Source organism: Pocillopora damicornis, chromosome 1, assembly GCF_964200805.1.
Source record: "Pocillopora damicornis chromosome 1, jaPocDami1.2, whole genome shotgun sequence".
Taxonomy (NCBI): domain Eukaryota; kingdom Metazoa; phylum Cnidaria; class Anthozoa; order Scleractinia; family Pocilloporidae; genus Pocillopora; species Pocillopora damicornis.
Window position 1 is genome coordinate 9,852,501 of NC_142670.1, and position 17,741 is coordinate 9,870,241.

Genomic DNA, 17,741 nt, shown 5'->3' on the forward strand with positions numbered 1-17,741 from the left:
ATATGTTTTCGGTTCTCTCGATCATTTCGATCCTTCTTGAGACCGTACGCGGAATTCAACGAATGCTTTCATTCAAAACCATGCTGAGCAAAAAGAAATGTGGAATTTTGAGTCATAGAATGAACTTCAAGATCTACTTTAGATTTTTAGATGCTTCATCACTGAGCCATTAGACACCAGAGGAAGTCTTGCTGCATGTGACAAACGTGCTATATACTTTCCACAAATTATTACCCATGATAAACTCAAAATAAGCTCCTCAGACCTTATTAGGGTGAACATCCACCAATTGGTGGCCCTGGCTTTGAGTCATGGATACATGAATGAAGTTATAAAGATCAACTGATTTCGTTAACGACACAAGTGCATCAGGGAAGAAAACTCCTACCATTCTAAAGATATACCTCCGATCTCAAAAACCTAAGACAGCGGATTTCTAAATCATCAAAATTAGACATCTTTCGAAACTGCTTCCAGAATGAAAACGTTCGTAAATTGAAAAATACAGATAAGACTAACAATTTTTTTTTTAATTGGACTTTGAACTGTGTAAGGTCGATGCAATGTCTTTCTTCTCTGTTTCCGTTTTTGTCTTGTTTTGTTCTTCTTTTCCCTTTTGGCATTTTTGTTGTCGTTTTTGCCTTTACTCTTCTTGTTTTTGTAAGTTAAAAATTACTTTCTTTCGTCTCTTAGCGGTTGTTTGTTGTTTCTTCTTTCTTTGTTTTAATCTGGATTTACGCGAATGAAGAAATAACCACTTGGAGTAAAAACATCTTTTCCGTCATGGTTCGAGGCAAAATATCGTGTTTCAAGCGTGGGAATAAGGTTTGATAGAACAGTTTTATTTTCTCTACACAGAAGTAGCATACCAGTTTCGCATAGTGTTCCGTTATATCCAATGGTACAGTTACATTTGTAGCTCGAATGTTTGTCGATGCACGTAGCTCCATTTTGACAAGGATTTGAAGCACACTCATCAACACCTGAAATTCATTGTTATTATTATTATTATTATTATTATTATTATTATTAAAATAGCATGCGATCCTACAGATTAACTACCCTTGACAATAACGTTTTTAAAATATGTTTTGTTTTTGGCTACTGTTGATGATGGCATGAAATCGAAGGGAAGCCATGGTGAACTTGTAGATATAATGTGCAGAATAACATTTACCCTGCCCCTAAAAATAAAAAAAAATTAGCAATGATTTTATTACAATCCAATGATCTTTTGATTTCAAGGAACAGAATCAAGCCCCTATTCCCACAAAAGTCCTTTCCGCCATCTTTAATGAGATGCATGCTCTCCCCAGACCTGTCAGCCCTGATTTACCCACGAAGTTTGACACTTTCACTGTTATTAGTAACGCTACCGACTTGAGAGCTGTGGTGATTAAGAGCAGCTAGACGAGTAGGCTCTACTGTCTGTAAACAGAGATAAATGTTGTCATGTGTTAACGATTAGCTATAACAAGAAGTCTTTCCTCATTTTTCCCTCAATCCACGACACTCTTAGATGAAAAACCGTCTTTTTAAGGCACTAATATCTAATTACAACGTCGCTGATTTCGAAAAACAGTCTGGAGATGATTTTCTCTTGAGCTGTGCCACAGCGGCCAGCCTCTAATATTTTGATATGCTCTGGCTGAACGAGGCTAGTTGAAAATTTTCGCCAGCTATGTTAGTCAGCTCACCTTCTTCGCATTGTTTCCCCATATCAAAATTGCTCTAAGGATCAAGACAACATGTCTAAGTATTAGTGATAGATCATTATTGATATGTTTGGATACAAACCAAGGATACTTTACATTGTTTTAGGCCCGTTTCAAACGTCGAACTTTTCATTTTGAACCTAATACATATTCGAGTCGACTCGAATAATTAGGTTCAGCAAATGATTCTTAGACCAAGTCTGTGCTACAACCCTGTCATGCATGGTCCTTCACAATATTTGTATCATGCCATTTTCTCTTTGAAATAACATTAGTTGAAATAACTTAAATTCGTGTTCACGGGATTTTCCCACTTCCTCCCTCATAAAGCTGATCAGTTGTTTATTTGGGTCGTTTTCAATGGTTGCTTTAACAAGGTTCATGACTTCGACTGTGGTGGCATCCACTTTCTCTTTTGTTGCTTGCTTTTTCTTTACATTTTAACTGGAACAAACAATGGTTCTTGTTCTTCTCCCAGCCCTTCACTTTAAGGGGATGTCCTCTCTGAATTTGATGAGGATGGCTCTAGTACCCGGTCTGGCTGTCAGTGATCTCTTGTCCTAACAACTTCAGGCAGAGAATGAAACCACTTCCCAAACCCATGGTACTCTTGAAACCTATTGATTCCGGTGGCGGCTTTTTGTGTCAGAGCTGCCTGCTTACAGACGCTGACACACTTCTTAAACTTGCTACGTAACTGAGGGACATTAGATGTGATTACTTCACCTCTGCTAGAAGCCCTAACATTAAGCTCTTCTAATATCTTCGTAGATGGGCCCATTTTTTTGGTTATTTCAATTGGTGAAGATTAGCTTTCTTTTGAAACTGTTGCTACTGACATCAATGTCAATAAAGTCATCTAGTACTTTTTTAGGCCACTTAGATATCCTGGCAGATTCCTTCTTAATGGCTCCCTTTCCTTTTTTCACAAACAGTTGCAGGGTATCATCAGTGTCATCGCTCTCCGTCTCATCATTACCTTGTTCGTCATCTGTGTCATCAAAACTTTCATCAATTCTCCTCCTACAGTATACAAACATAAAGACCATACTAAGGCAAAGCTTTGTATTTAATGAAAACTATTTTCACAGAGGAAGAGGAGAGTACAGAGTCAACACATGTTTAAAGCCCATGGCCAGGTATTTCAAAAGCCGATTAAGAATAATGTATCAGTCAATTCAAAGAACGACCCTCTCCCTTTCCCAACCCTTTTGCAACACTTTTGTCTTTTAAATCTGAAAATGATGGTGAAATTTAACTTTCTGTGAAGCCCTCAGCAATGAAGCTTTGGACTATGTAAACTACCCACATCTTGGGAATTCGACTAAAATTATTCTCAAGTCGAACGCCCGGAGAGGTGCATGGATGCTTGCAACATAAAGTCGATTACAGGTCAAATATATTTTGTATAAAAGTGTTTTTCTTATTAATGTTTCGTGGAGTTTGAGATTGGGTGCCTGAAACATAAATGACTGAAACATAAACTGGGGATTTTAAGTCGATTACAGGTTAAATATATTTTTTAATAATATTTCGTGGAGTCTGAAATCAGTCAAAATCAAAACTGGCTGAGCAGAAAATATGAACTAATCGTGCTTCAAACAACGCGGCCCTTTATTGTGTAAAAGACACAATCTGAACAACAGTGTTGGGAAAACTCAACAGTGAAAGATATGATAATCTACGGTATAGTGAAGGCCAGGGATTCACACAATTTACCCTCAGTTGATAGCATTTAAAAATATTATACACATGAAGTGAGCATGAAACAATCATTCCCCACACTTTCTTTTCTGTTGGTCGAACGGATTCGCTTCCGTAATCTTTCAATCGAGCTTGTGCTGCACGGTCGTAACAGTTCTTACTAAAGCTTACCTTTTGGGTTTTACCTCCGTGGTTGATGTATTTCGACGTTTGCTGTTTGATTGATCATTAGTTTGATCGCCTGAAATCATCTCTTTCTCCAGTTTCTCATGAAAGCAAAGCTTGCAATAGGTTACTGACCTTTCCTGCTTCCAGCCCACAACATTTTCGTCGTTTTCAAAGACACAGCATATAGTGCAAAAGTACTCCTTACACGTTAGACATGTATACTTTGTTGTTTTAAAACAAGATGAGCACATACTTTCCTCTCTTTCCCGCCATATTGTTCGAACGCTTTTGCGCATGGCATGTATGCGAAACGTTCTGAATTGTGGTTAAAATATAATTTATTTAATATATATATATATATATATATATATATATATATATATAGAATGTATGCATTCGATTCAGTACATGAAAAGTTCGACGTATGAAACGATGTCGATCTTTTACCGTTTTATCCGACAAGCCTGGTCGACCTGTCGACCCGAATACAAATCTGCCGATCCTAATTGATTCGTACGTCGTACTTTTCATTTACTTAATAGCAACTTTAGGTTCGGTACATGAAAAGTTCGACGTTTGAACAGGGCCTTAGCTACACTTGCATCGTATGTTTTCCTTTTTTTTAATTTTTTTTCTTTGTTAATTTCCATGAGAAACATGACATAAGTTGTGAGACGGAACTTTGTATAGTTATAGTGTTTATTTTATCGAGATAAACACCCGAAGAGAAATTCCATATCTATGTGCGCCCATGTGTTATTCTATATATATATTTATTGAGTATAACAAATGCCTCTAAACTAACTGTTTGGATCGTTTCCAATCGAGACTTGTATTTCTATTACGTGCACAGGAAGCGTCTATTAATTATCCATCAAAAGATTCAAATAATTTCCGAAGGAATATTCAACTAACGTTAATCCTCAGGAAAAACATCTACGCGGGGGAGTAATGTATGTTAGGTATTTAGTCTTTCAGCTTTATTTTGTTTTGGTTTGCCTCTCCAATTTCTAAACATCATCTCTTTGCACGTTTTGACATATGTTTCAAGTCGTTTTTTTAAAAAATACGAATTTGATGTTGAATCCTACAATATTCTGAAGTCGACATTTGTTTTACATTTGTGAGCGACTGGGTAAGACTTCTTACCTCAATACCCAAGTATAAAAAGTCATCCATAGGTTTTATATCGTTCGGATGTTTTAATTGGTCCGAGTCACTCAGCTGACACAGGACTTTGTCTTTCCTTACTTGACCTATGTTGATTGATCGACATTTCTGCTCCATGATACATCGATTTCTGCAGTGGTTATTTATGTGTGGTCCAATAAATAACGTAATATTGGCAAAGACATGACCCACCAAAGCAAAGCCACGGCTTGGTTCTGAAAACTTGACACGTCTGCAGATTTCTGAAAATTTTAAAACAGGTCCTTTCAATAAGCTTTACAACCTCGACATAACCAAGCTTTAGCTAGTGAAGCGTAGATGAAAGTTCGAAGAGAACCTGTCCCAGGCTTCCTGTTGGAAACACTAAGAGGACACGAATATTTCCAAATTACTTTTTTAAGTAAACGTTTTCATCTATTATACGCCTGAAGTTTTTTATTTCCCTTAAAAGATAAAGGTTTAAAAAAAATCAAAATATTGAGAGTGAAAAGAGTTTTAAAAAAATATTAAATATATACTCCTTACAGAGTCTCCTTTTTTAACCTTTTGTGCACGCCTGTATTGGAATAGAATACAACTCAAAGGCTAGACTTTGTTTAACAAAAATGTTTAAAAAAAATTTTTTTAACCATCGTGTGAGGTTTGGTTATCACGATCCTGCCAGCTAGGCTTTTCACATGAAAGATTTTCTTGTTAATGATGATGAAATCAAGCCTCTCAGGGAAAAAAAAAACAAAAAAATAAACGAAAGACAGCGAGAAACTGTGTGATTTGTATTTTGAGAGTAACACAGGAATATAGCTTGTGAAGTTTTATGACTGAGACTTCGGAAAAACCGAGGTCGACTATTATTACCTTACAGTAATTTTTGAAACCTCAAATGTAAAAACAATCAAACAACGTATTTTATTATAATTATTATTTACCTTTCAGAAATACTGAACTGTACCTACCTTGGTTTGCAGTCGCACGGTTGTGAGAGTAACCTCCTAATAGGGCAAACAGATACAAAAAAAGCTTCATTCTAGACATTTCGCCTGTACAGAAGCTCCATTCGCTCATACCACGTTTTTAATGGCTGTATCATCTCTGACAAAAGTTCATCACCCAACAGTGCATGAATACATGTAAGACTCTGTGTCGACATGGTGGCACCAATGCTTTATGACCAAGGAAGTATTCCTTAATTTTTAATGATGTAAATGTTTTTGTTAAGCAGAGAAAAAAAGATGAATAAAGATGTGTTACGTTTTTTTTCCGGAATGGCATGACACATTTAAGCTTTCTCACGCCTTTTGTGTTCAGAATAGTAAACAGAGGAGTTGTTACTTGGACCAATTTTGATCTTGTTTTAGTGAGACAGTCTAAGCAAATGCTTTTTTTCACGTGGGAAAAATATAATCCTAATCATCTTTTCATTTCGAATTTTTACCCCTGCAGGGCTGTTGAATCTTATAAAGGATTGTCGTGATACACCCTCCTAACAATGTGCGAGCGTTTACATTTATCGTTATCTAATTTCAGGCACACGTTAAAATAGCTTGTAGTGCCAAATGATTTATGCCCATCGATTATTTAACAATTACAAGTCTCAGTCTCAGTGAATTGCGTTGAATAATCCTCGAGTTGAAGTCGAGGAGATTATTCAAAAATCTTCATCATTTGTTGTTACGAGTCTGTTGAATAAGTGACTCGTTATTTTATCTTTTTCCCTTTTTTAGTTCCGAATAAGAGAAAATAAAATTAGCTGATAAATGTTTTATAGAATTATGTAACTTCCTTTGGGTACTGTTTTCCTGATTACTCCGGATAAAGTGCTGGTTGGAATAGTCCAATATTTTATTGTTTTATTCGTTTTTTTTTTTTTTTTTTGTTCTGTTTTGTTTTGTTGTGTTTTTTTTTTTGGTTTAATTCTGTTCGTTGTATAGAGACTTTACGAGTCTGTAAATAAGTCAATCTTTTTTTACGCATTTTTTTCTTTTCTCCCATTTTTAGTTCAGGATTCAAGGAAATATAACAAAATGAAATCATTTTTACATAATCATATAATGCCAAACAGACCTTTTTTGAGCAGTGCAGTATGCAGGTAGAATTTTGATTTTAATATGTTTGCGGGTGTTTTGCTTTGTTTTGTTTTGTTTTGTTCTTTTTATGAGTATTTTGATATAGTGTTTCTTATGGATATCAGTTCTGTGTACACTCATCCCCCCCCAGCCCACCCTACCCTTAATGGTAATTTAATACATTCTATAATAACGAAGAGGACGAACCCTTGGTTTCAAAAGGCCGTAGCTATCAAATAAGCCGCAATTCTTAAACGAAATAAACTGGTGCTCAAAGCAGCAGTCTTTTTATTTTTCGAAGCACACCTCATGTTAACAACTTCTTGTGCCTCATACTTCTAAAAAACGGTTTCTGAAATCAGAATTTTGTTCTCCCCCAAAAAAAGTTTTTACTTCGTTACCTAGAGTTTGCTCATAAACGAAATTTGCTTTGTAAGACGTTGATTTGCTTTCATCCATTGGGAATTGGTAGTAAATACGGATACTTGAGCCCTTGCTCTTGTTCTTTTCTTTATCTGCATGATTGAAAAATCTTTATTAGAATTCACAAAACTACAAAATTGTTATTTATGATTCTCAGAGGTAAGAAACATATCATTTCAGATTTTTCACCAACTGTAACAGCAGGTGGCATTGATAATGTGCAAAGTTGACCTGCAACCCTTGACAGCATTATCTCAATGATGAGTAGTAATCATTGACAAAGATGATAAATGAGATATATCGCGCGATAAAATCAAAATGTGGCGCGATAAATGGAAATTATAAATGAAAAATTATCGCGCGATTGGCTGTCACGCACGTTGTTTCCGAAAAAGACGACAATGGCTGCAACAGTTGCAAAGTACTTTCTTAACGGGGTTGGCGATACAGAAGTGACATCTAGAAATTTACAAACCTGCAATGTAATCAGAAAGATTAGATAATCCACACTTGTTCTCAGACACTAAGAGCCATCTCTGAAAGTGTCTCGTACGATTTCGCAAAATCAAGGTTTACTGTACTGATTCACAGAGCTATGTGTCGTAGAAGTATTGCAAAGGAATACTCAATGATATTTTCACGAAAATAAAACTAACTATTGTCTTAAAAATATACCTCCTTAACTGTTGCAGCCTTTGTCGTCCATTGAAACAACGTGCGTGATAGCCGATCACGGGCGACCTGGCAAGTTTCCCATTTATCGCGCGATAAAGTTGAATTTTATCGGAATCCAATTACCCTTCCTACGGAAAATTTAACCTTTACTGACGCCTAAAAAACGAATTTGCACTGTTCCAAGTTTTAAAATCTTTTTTCATATTGTAGGGTCTTTCGATGGATTCAAGGATTAACAGATTCAATTGGAATGAATTCCTCCGCGCGAATGGCTCATGGTTCATTGTTCTAAGTTTAAATGACAAATAATTCCACTTTCTCATCCAAAGTTATTCTCAGCTAGGAAAAGGACGGTGCAACCTTTTTCTTCATAAAAGCAATAAAAATTTTCCCATACGTTGATATTATGCAACATAACGGTTTAAGTTTCTTAAATTCTCAAAGAGGTCGAACTGCAAATGAAGTGAAAAGTACAAAGCTTGAGGTAACCGTTAAGAATATCTGTAGAGCAGTATTATCAGAGTAAAATCTGACTTCGACCAGCCATCATTACGGAAAAAAAATGTAAGATTACACCAAACGAATAGAGCAGGGAGTTGGAAAATTAAGAAAAAACAACCAATAATGACGACCTATTTTCAATTTAGAAGTGTGTGCGTGTGTGCATGTGTGGGGGTGTGCGTGTGTGTGGGTGTGCGTGTGTGTGTACGTGTGCGCGTGTGTGTGTGTGCGTGTGTATGCGTGTGTGTGTGTGAATGTGTGTGACCAAAGGAGCCAGAAGCATCGAATTTTTCGCTAATTAACAAACAAAAAAATCAATTTTTTTTGTTTTTGTTTTCACTTACCTTGCTCATGATTCAGAAATATCTCAGCTCCTCAGTTTATTTGATTGGAAGACCATCACCCGTGGTCTCAATTCTCCCGCGCAGCCTCAATGAAATATCTTCAGTCGAATATTACATACATTTTCGCAGCAAACGATAGGAAAAGTATCAATGGAGAATACTTTCACTGAGTCGTTTCTAAGACAATCATTAAAAAAACCGTTGCATTTCAGCAGTGCCAGAGCAAATCACATTCCATAACAAGGGGATTAGACCAAAAACCACATCCTGCATAATTTATGACACAAGCATCTTGGTTAGGGAACGTCATTATCTTGCAGAATTAAATAAATGAAATTAAGTCAGGTTTGTGGCGTACGACAAAAATCATCCTTTTTGAGTTTTTGTTTCAAAGTACAAATAAGGTTTATGAGAAATGTTATGTCAAAGGTTTGCAAAACCGAAGACTTATATGTGTTGTTTAACTATCAGAGGCGCGGAAATTTAAATTAAGAGAATTTTTATATTTTACCAACATATTTGTCATGTAGTACTAACACCTATTGTCTATAACTTGGGGTTAGAAATAATCACTATTCTTGTAAGCAGTAAGATTGGTTCGATTAATGACTGAGCACTAGAAACCTCAAAAGCTAAGAATTGGATTCTGTCCAAAAAGTCCCGCCAGAGCGATAATGAAGAAAATCTAATATCCAAATACGGTACTCCAGTGATGCTAAATTTTCTCCAGACTTAACAAAAATGACTACGGTTTTGTAAACAGATTAGGCAAGGAGTAAGTACTTTATTGACGCAATGAATAGAAAAGAGCTAGAATCGTAATTCATGTAATTTCTCAACATTACGGTCGAAAATTATGTATAAATTCGAGATATTCTGCATAAAATAAAGAAGATAAGTTAAAAATGCCATCCCTTTCACATTGCGGTTTCACGCGCCAGTTCATGAAGTCCTCACGGGATAAACTTGGACCTAACAATGCTCTTTAGAGCCAGGACAACGTTGCTATGGAGCGCCTAAGCTATGAGTCGGTCTTTTAAAGAAGTTGCTGCCCACTTAACCGTTTAAACACAGGGTGATCGCGAAAAAGTCTATTCAAGAGACGTAAGACTGAAAACTGACATTCAGGCTTTCATCAAAATATTGCTGCAGAAATGTCACAAGCTCTTTGGCCAAGCTGCAAACACGATTAGGTATACGAGTCTTGTTGACATTTAGTAATAATAGTGATGATAATGATAATAATAATAATAATTTATTTAAATAGCGTTATTTCTATCGCTATCCAATAGCGCTTTATAATGACTGAAATGCATGGTAACTCATAGTAATATCTACGATGAGAACCAACTTTTTTTCTTTTTTTTCTTTTTAATTTTTATTTTTAAAAAAAAACCGTTTTACATTTTTTTAAAAAAGAGAAAAAAAAAAGAAAGAAAATTACAGCAGTATAAAGTAAATAAAATTGTATAAGGTCAGTAAATAAATAAATAAATAAACAAAAATATTAATACAAGGCTACCCAAGGTAAAGTTATTTCAACTGAGTGATTGTAAAAGTTTTTCCTATTTTATTAAGTGCAGGTTTAGTTTTTTTCTTTTCTTTAGCTAGGTATTCTTCTATTCTAAAAATTTTTTTGAGGTGCGCGAGGAAGATAATAAAGCTTGGGGTAATAGATTTCTGTCTGCAGAGAAAGATGGTCTGCTTCGCTATTAACATGATGTGATTTAAAAGCATAAAGTAATTATCGACATCAAATAAGCCATACTTTCAAACACAAAGTTTTCTTGAATACCAATAAGGAATGTGCAATAACAGAGGTTGCAGGAGGTAACTAAATCCATAGGAAAATGAGCCGTGATTATAAACCGAAATTAACTGAACGTGGCAACAGCGCTTTTCATTTTTCGTAAAACTGACTTTTATATTAACAACACCTTATGTCTCATGTGAGTGATGTTAATTGGCCAGCCGGTTGAGATAGCGCTGCAGCGAAAGCGGAAGCAAGAAGCAAGAAAGGGTACCAGATTCTTGCATAATTTAGAAGGGGTACCAGGGTTTTCCATCAAGTAAATAATCACTGCCTTAGGATGGCGGTAAGGTATAGTTGTCTTTCTCTAACCTTAGGTGACTATAAATACAGTAGGTGCAAATCTGATTTTCTTCCCAATAGTAAGAATAAAACTAATGCGTTACAACTCTATATTGTACCCGAGCGTATTTTCAGTAGAAATCTAATTAAATAAGGGAAAAGCTACTAGTATATAATCATTGCCACCGCCTACAACTTGGCCACTGCCACTGCTGTCGTCACCGCCTTCGTCACTGCCTTTGTCACCACCTTCGTCACCGCCATCGCCACCATTACCTCCACCACCACCACCACCACCACCACCACCACCACCACCACCTCCGGCTTCGCCTCCACCACCACCGCCGCCACGGGCGAGATCAACTTGACAGATATTTTCTGTAGCCATTTCTAAACCGAGATAAATGTTTTCATGTGTTAAAGGTTCAGGCTGCAACAAGAGATCTGTTATCGTTTTTTAAAATTAACAACAGTCTAAGATGAAAAACTGTATTTCTCAGGCATTGATATCTGATTAAAATGTTGCTGATTTGGAAAACCAGCGAGCAACTGATTTTCTCCTGAGCTGTGCCAGCCTCTAACATTCCGAAATACAATGGGTGAAGGAGGCTAGTTTAAAAATGTCGTCAAGCTGTATTGGTGAGCTTACCTTCTTCGCACTTTCTCGCCATATCATAATTTTTCTAAGGATTAAAACAACATATTTACCTATTGGTCATATATCATAATTGATATATTAGGATGCAAGTCACGGGTATTTCCTATCATTGTAGCTAAACTTGCGGTATATCTGTTTTTTTTTTCCTTTTGCATTTTTTGGTTTTTCCTATCTTAGTTTCTATAAGAAACATTATGTAAGTTGTAAGATGGAACTTTGCATACTCACAGTTTTCATTCTACCTTCATAAGTCTTAAGATTTCTCAAAACTTATCATTTTATAGTTTTTTTTTATTTTTCGCATTTGTTATCCAGCCAGGGTCATGACCATATCAGCTTTTTAATCGAGTATAATGAATCCGTCCAATAGTACCGCTTCGTTTACCATCGAGACTTGCAATTCTATCGCGTGCACATGAGACGTCTATTAATTCTCCGTCCAAAGACTCAAACAATTATTGAAAGAATATGCACATAACATTAAAGCTCATGAAAACACATCTACGCGGGGGAGGGGTATATGCGGGGTTTTAGATCTTTCAGCCTTTTTTTTCTTGCAATTTTTTTTGAACTGTCTAATATAAGTTCTTGTCAATCTTAAAAATATGAATCTGATGTTAAATTGTAAAGTATCCTAAAATTGACATTTGTTTTTCCCTTGGGAGCGAGGGGTAAGACTTCTTACCTCAATACCCAAGTATAGAAAGTCATCCATAGGTTTTATATCGTTCGGATGTTTTAATTGGTCCGAGTCACTCAGCTGACACAGGACTTTATCATTCCTTGCTTGGCCTATGTTGACCGATCGACACCTTTGTTCCATGATATATCGATTTTTGCAGTGATTATTCATGTGTGGTCCAATGATTAAGGTAATATTCGCAAAGACATGACCCACCAAAGTAAAGCCATTGCTTGGTTCTTGAAACTTGACACGTCTACAGATTACTGAAAATTTTAAAATGTCTTTTCGATTAGCTTTACAACCTTGACATAAACCAGCTTTAGCTACTGAAGCGTTAATGCAAGCTCGATTAAAACTTGTCCTAGTCAATAGTTCCCTTCTTGTTGAAACATCAAGAGGACACAAAGATTTCCAGATTATTTGATTATGCAAATATTTTTATTAATTAAACGCAAGAAGTTTCCATTTCCCTTAAAGATAAAAGTTTTGAGAGATTTCAAATATTGAGAGTGAAAAGAGTTGAAAAAAAAATAAAAACATATACTCCTTACAGTCTTCTTCTTTTCCCTTTTGTGTGAGCTTTGGTTATTACGATGTTGCCAGCTAGGCTTTTCAAATTAGAGATTTTCTTGTTGAAATAGAGGAAAATAGCTTATAAAGTTTTATGACTGAGACTTGGGAAAAACTGAGGTCGACCATTATTAACTTACAGTAATTTTTGAAACCTCAAATGTAAAAACAATCGAACAATCTTTTTTTATTGTAATTATTATCTACCTTTAGGAAATGCCGAACTTTACCTACCTTGGTTTGCAGTCGCACGGCTGTGAAAGCAACTTCCTATTAGGGAAAACAGATACAACTGAAAAAGTTTCATTCTAGACATCTCGCCTGTACAGAAATTTCATTCGCTCATTCCAAGGAAAACTGCATTTTTTGGTGGTTGTATCATTTTCAAAAACGTTCATCTCCCAACCGTGGATGATTAAATCTGAGATTTGGTGTTGACATGGAGGCACCAACGCTTAATGACTAAGAAAGCACTCCTTAATTTTCAATACGAAAATGTTTTTGTTAAGCAAAGAAAAAAGATGCATAAAGATGTCTGAGATTTCTTCTCCTACATTGAACGACATATGTATGCTTTCTCACGCCTTTCGTGTTGAGAATAGTATACAAAGGAGTTATTATTGTGATCAATTTTTGACCTTGTTCCAGGGAGACATGCTATAATCTCATAGTCAGTAGCCCATACTGTTAGTTAGTCTAAACAAATACTTCTTTCTCACGTAGGAAGAAAAGAAAATCCTTGACTTACCAGGAATAAGAGAGAAAACATATTTTAATTTCGAGTTTCCACCCCTCCCTCCCTGCAGGGCTGTTAAATCTTATAAAGGTATGTCGTGAGACACCTTCATAACAACATGTTAGCGTCCCCACTTATCGGTGTCTCCTCTCAATAACACATGGAAATAGTTTGTAGTGCCAAATCATTTATGTACATCTATTATTTATCAGTAATATTATTCGCTTCAGTCTCAATGAATTTTGTTGAATAATCCCGGAGTTGAAGTCGAGCGAATTATTCAACAATCTTCATCTTCATCATTTGTTGTTACAAGTCTGTAAATAATTTACTTGGTATTTTATCGTTTACCTTTTTTAGTTCAGGACTTAAGGAAATAGAACAAGGTGATGTTATGTAATTCTATAGTGTCAAAAAGACCTTGTTTTCCAGCCATGTCACGGTGTGTAGGTAGCATTTGGATTTTTAGTAATTTGTGGATGTTTTGCTTTGTTTGGTTTTGTTTTGTTGTTTTTTTTTATGAGTATTTTTGTGTAGTATTTCTCATGGTATATATAGTTCTTATTTATTCCCTCCCATCCCCCATGGTAACTCAATACATTCCAGTCTTCGTAGCTTTTAAAGCACACAATCATGTTACCAACACAATGTGACTCATTTGGATGATGTCCATTTAGTCAGCGGGGTGATATGATGTTACAACGGCGTTTACTGATACAGGCTTTTCGCATCTGAGTACCCACCGATGGGTACTTGACATGAAAAAAGGGAATAAAAGAAATATATTCGCGACTATGATCTTGGGCAAAAAAAGACTCGTAAATCGACGCATTAAATTTTAATAAATTCAATAAATATATAGTACTTCCACAAAACGGTCTCTGATCAAAACTCTGCTCTCCCATTAAAAAGTTTTAGCTTCGCTGCTCAAAGTTTGCTCGTAAATAAAATTTGCTGATTGAGAAGCTAAAGTCTCGGCACTGTTCAAGAAGGATGATGAAACTGACAAACAGAGCTATGGACCAATTTCCCTACTATGCGTCTCAGGAAAATTGATTGAACAGACTGTTGCCACCACAATAACAACTCATATTTCGGAACATAATCTTGGCTATTCTCACCAGTGGGCCTAAAAAAAGTCACCCAACCGAATTGTTGTTGGTAAAAATGATCGGGAACTGGAGAAGTCCACTGGATAAAAATCTAGTTGTTGGCATCGTCTTTGATGACGTCCGCAAGGCCGTCGACTCTATCTCTCATCATGTCCTGCTGAATAAGTTGCAAGCATTCGTTTTTGCTGGCGATCTATTGTGCTGGATTGAAGATTATTTAGATGACCGCTCTCGAGCTTCAGTCGGCTTTGGTCGGTGTTCAGTCCGAAACTTTACTTGTGAAGTTTGGCGTGCCACAGGGATCTGTTTTGGGACATACCCTGTTTTCGTTGTTTTGCAACGATCTGCCTGATATAGTTGAGGATTGTGATGGAGAAATTCATATCTATGCTGACAACATTAAGATTTACGTGACTGCGTCTTCTCCCGATATGGTTGTTTTTGCCTTGAACGTCATCCTTCAGAAGTTGTATGACTGGTGCTGCCTTAACCGCCTCATACTCCCCCCCCGGTAGAACCGAGTACATGATGAGTGTACATCCGATCAAGTCAACCAGGCGTTTAGGCAACGAAATTTACAGTGATCTTAATTGGAACGTTCACGTAAAAGAGTTTATTAGTCCTTTTCATAAAAATTGAATCTTCTTAGATATTTGTATTTCTTATCAAGTAATTTTACTATCTGTTACCTATGGGTTGGTTGTATTCCTAAGGCAAATCGGTCTTTGATGAGCTGAAGAGGATACACGTACGTGCCTCAAAGATCATCTATGGCCCGGATTGGTACAAACCCAGCGATTAGGTCTTAGTCCTAAGCAAGTGGCCCACTGTTAAAGGTTTATGCGAATATAGATTATTTATGTTAGCACACGACTGTTTTTATAACTTCTTCCCCGTTCCTATTATGAAGCTATTTTCGAAATATGGATTACCTTTTGTGACCAAAACCAAATACTGAAATTCTTCGCAAGTCCACTTGTTACAAAGTCGTATCTCTTTGGAATTCTCGTGACAACCGTGCGCGTGCAATCTCAAGCAAAAGCTTATTTAAAAATTTTCTTAAACGCAGAACTACATGCGAATAGATTAGCTTACAAATATATAATTTTTTTTAAAATAGGTTGGATCTTTTTTTAAATTTCAATTAGTTTTAAAGCTTTTTATTCACTTGTAAACTTTGTTTTAACTTCAAAATACACGACCACATCAGCTCCACTGTAATTTTTATCGTGTTTAAATAAATGTTGTTGTTGTTGTTAAGACGTTGATTGAAATTGCTTAATCCGTTGGGAATTGGAACCAAAGTAGTTCTCTCGACTTCCCGTCGAAAAAAAGTTTTTTTTTGCCCACGAAAAGGGGTTAGGACACGTGGTTCACAACAAAAGAAAGTTAATACCTTCATGGTAAATTAAGTTCAGTTCAATAACAATCTGCTGGCAGCTTTTACGACTAATGGCGTTAAACACTCTGTCCCTCTTCACTGTTTTACATTTTCCCACGTGACTGGGTGTCAACAAATACTTTCACCGCATTTCCAATGTTTCCCAAAGAATAATGATTGTAGATATATGAAAATCATATATATGCGCTGCGGTGAAGGAACGAATATAAGAGATCCTCGCAGCTATGAACACTACTGAGCTAGTAGTTGAAATAAGACCAAAGAGTTCCGATGTTTAATTAGAACAAGCCAATTTCCATTTCGAGGCTAGAATGATCAGAACGAAACTAAATTAACTCGTACTTGAGGATTTCGCTGAATAGCTGGTTACAGTTCAAATGACTCCATACGTCATCCCGGCAGTCCAGGAAAGAAGTCAGGGCTGAAATACCCGCAGCGATTACAATCTTTCCTTTCTGCGAATCAAGTAAACATTATAAAAGATGATAACCTTCGATTCTAACTCGTTATATCAACTAATTTTGGTTTCACTTAAAATCACCCGCGAAACAGATCATATCACAAGGAAAAATTAGCATAACACGTCACTCATCAAGCTGGGTTTGATGGTCGCAGGGAAATGTCGAGTTTGTCGTTCATAAGCGTTGTGGTCCATGCAGCGTAAAATCATTAACGATGGAAGAAAATTTGCAGAAAGGAAGGATATTTCATCGCGTTCCGTGCGCTAAATCTCGGGAGAAACTGCAAGAATTCTTTCAGAGTGTTGCGTGTTGTTCTGTAAATAACACTGAGACGTATTTTAACTTGTTTGTGTGTTATTTTAAGCCATGCAATACGTCTGTAATAACCAGAGTGCCAAATTTTATTCTTTAGTTTTGATCTTTTCCACACTGTGTATTGCTCATGACGTGACATTTCAACGAAAATTACCAAGAAGGCGCTTCCGACCCTTTGTTTAATTTGTAAGTCACGCAAGCGCGCAAGCGTTACGACCGATCACGTTTACGCAACGTTTTAGGACAACTCGGCATTTATTCTCCATTCGATTGTTACGGAAACCTAAAATCCTCAATGCAGAAGATAAAAAACGAAGTTTGAACGGTCAAAAGGAGATCTTGGCCAATTTTCAGAATTTGTAAATAATCTTTGAAACGAGTGCAATTGAGCAAACGCATGGATTTGCGTTGTATTTAAGATGTTGGTGGATGAAATTTAGAGATATAACTGCGAGTTTGAGGCAAACGGTGACCTCATTGGCGTATAAACTGTGCATTGATATGCTTTTTTAGCCCGTTTAACGCGTGCATTTTGAGAATTATTTGGTACAAATTGGTGAGTTTGGATATGCAGGTAAAGGTCGACGAGAAGGTCCGTTATCATCGCGCTTGTATGAAAAATGTTCAGGTGAAGTCTCCATATTTTTTCAGTAAACTAGCTGAATACATTTAATAACTTGTAGCAAGGAATTCCGTGAGTTATAGGAAATAGGAAATAGAGCAGTGAAGTTTAAACCGAAGAATTGTTTATGCTTATTAACACATTTTCATAGAATTGTAATGAATTAAGTTTCTTTGTTTGAGAAATTTCTCTCTCCAACATTGAACAGAGGCTCTAACGTCCGCCGCGGAATGATCAATTTAAAAAAGTAATTCGTTATTTATTGCGACATTTAAACAGGCTGGCTCTTTTCTACTTTAGAGCTAGTTTAAACAGGAATGGGAGC

At 36.3% G+C, this 17,741-nt stretch overlaps 1 protein-coding gene and 1 pseudogene across 1 annotated transcript in view; both read right to left on the minus strand.

The window, feature by feature from the left end:
- The window catches only part of LOC113677997 (uncharacterized), a 13,549-nt gene extending 7,650 nt beyond the window's left edge, over positions 1–5,899 (minus strand). The window contains exons 1-4 of the mRNA XM_089206800.1: positions 5,711–5,899; positions 4,737–4,999; positions 1,698–1,731; positions 870–983 (exon numbers count right to left, since the gene is read on the minus strand). Coding sequence (XP_089062926.1) covers positions 870–983; positions 1,698–1,731; positions 4,737–4,999; positions 5,711–5,819 — 520 coding nt within the window. The 5' untranslated portion in view covers positions 5,820–5,899. The remainder of the gene's footprint in view (positions 1–869; positions 984–1,697; positions 1,732–4,736; positions 5,000–5,710) is intronic.
- Positions 1,783–2,764, minus strand: LOC149051877 (uncharacterized; annotated as a pseudogene).
- Positions 5,900–17,741: the final 11,842 nt, after the last annotated feature.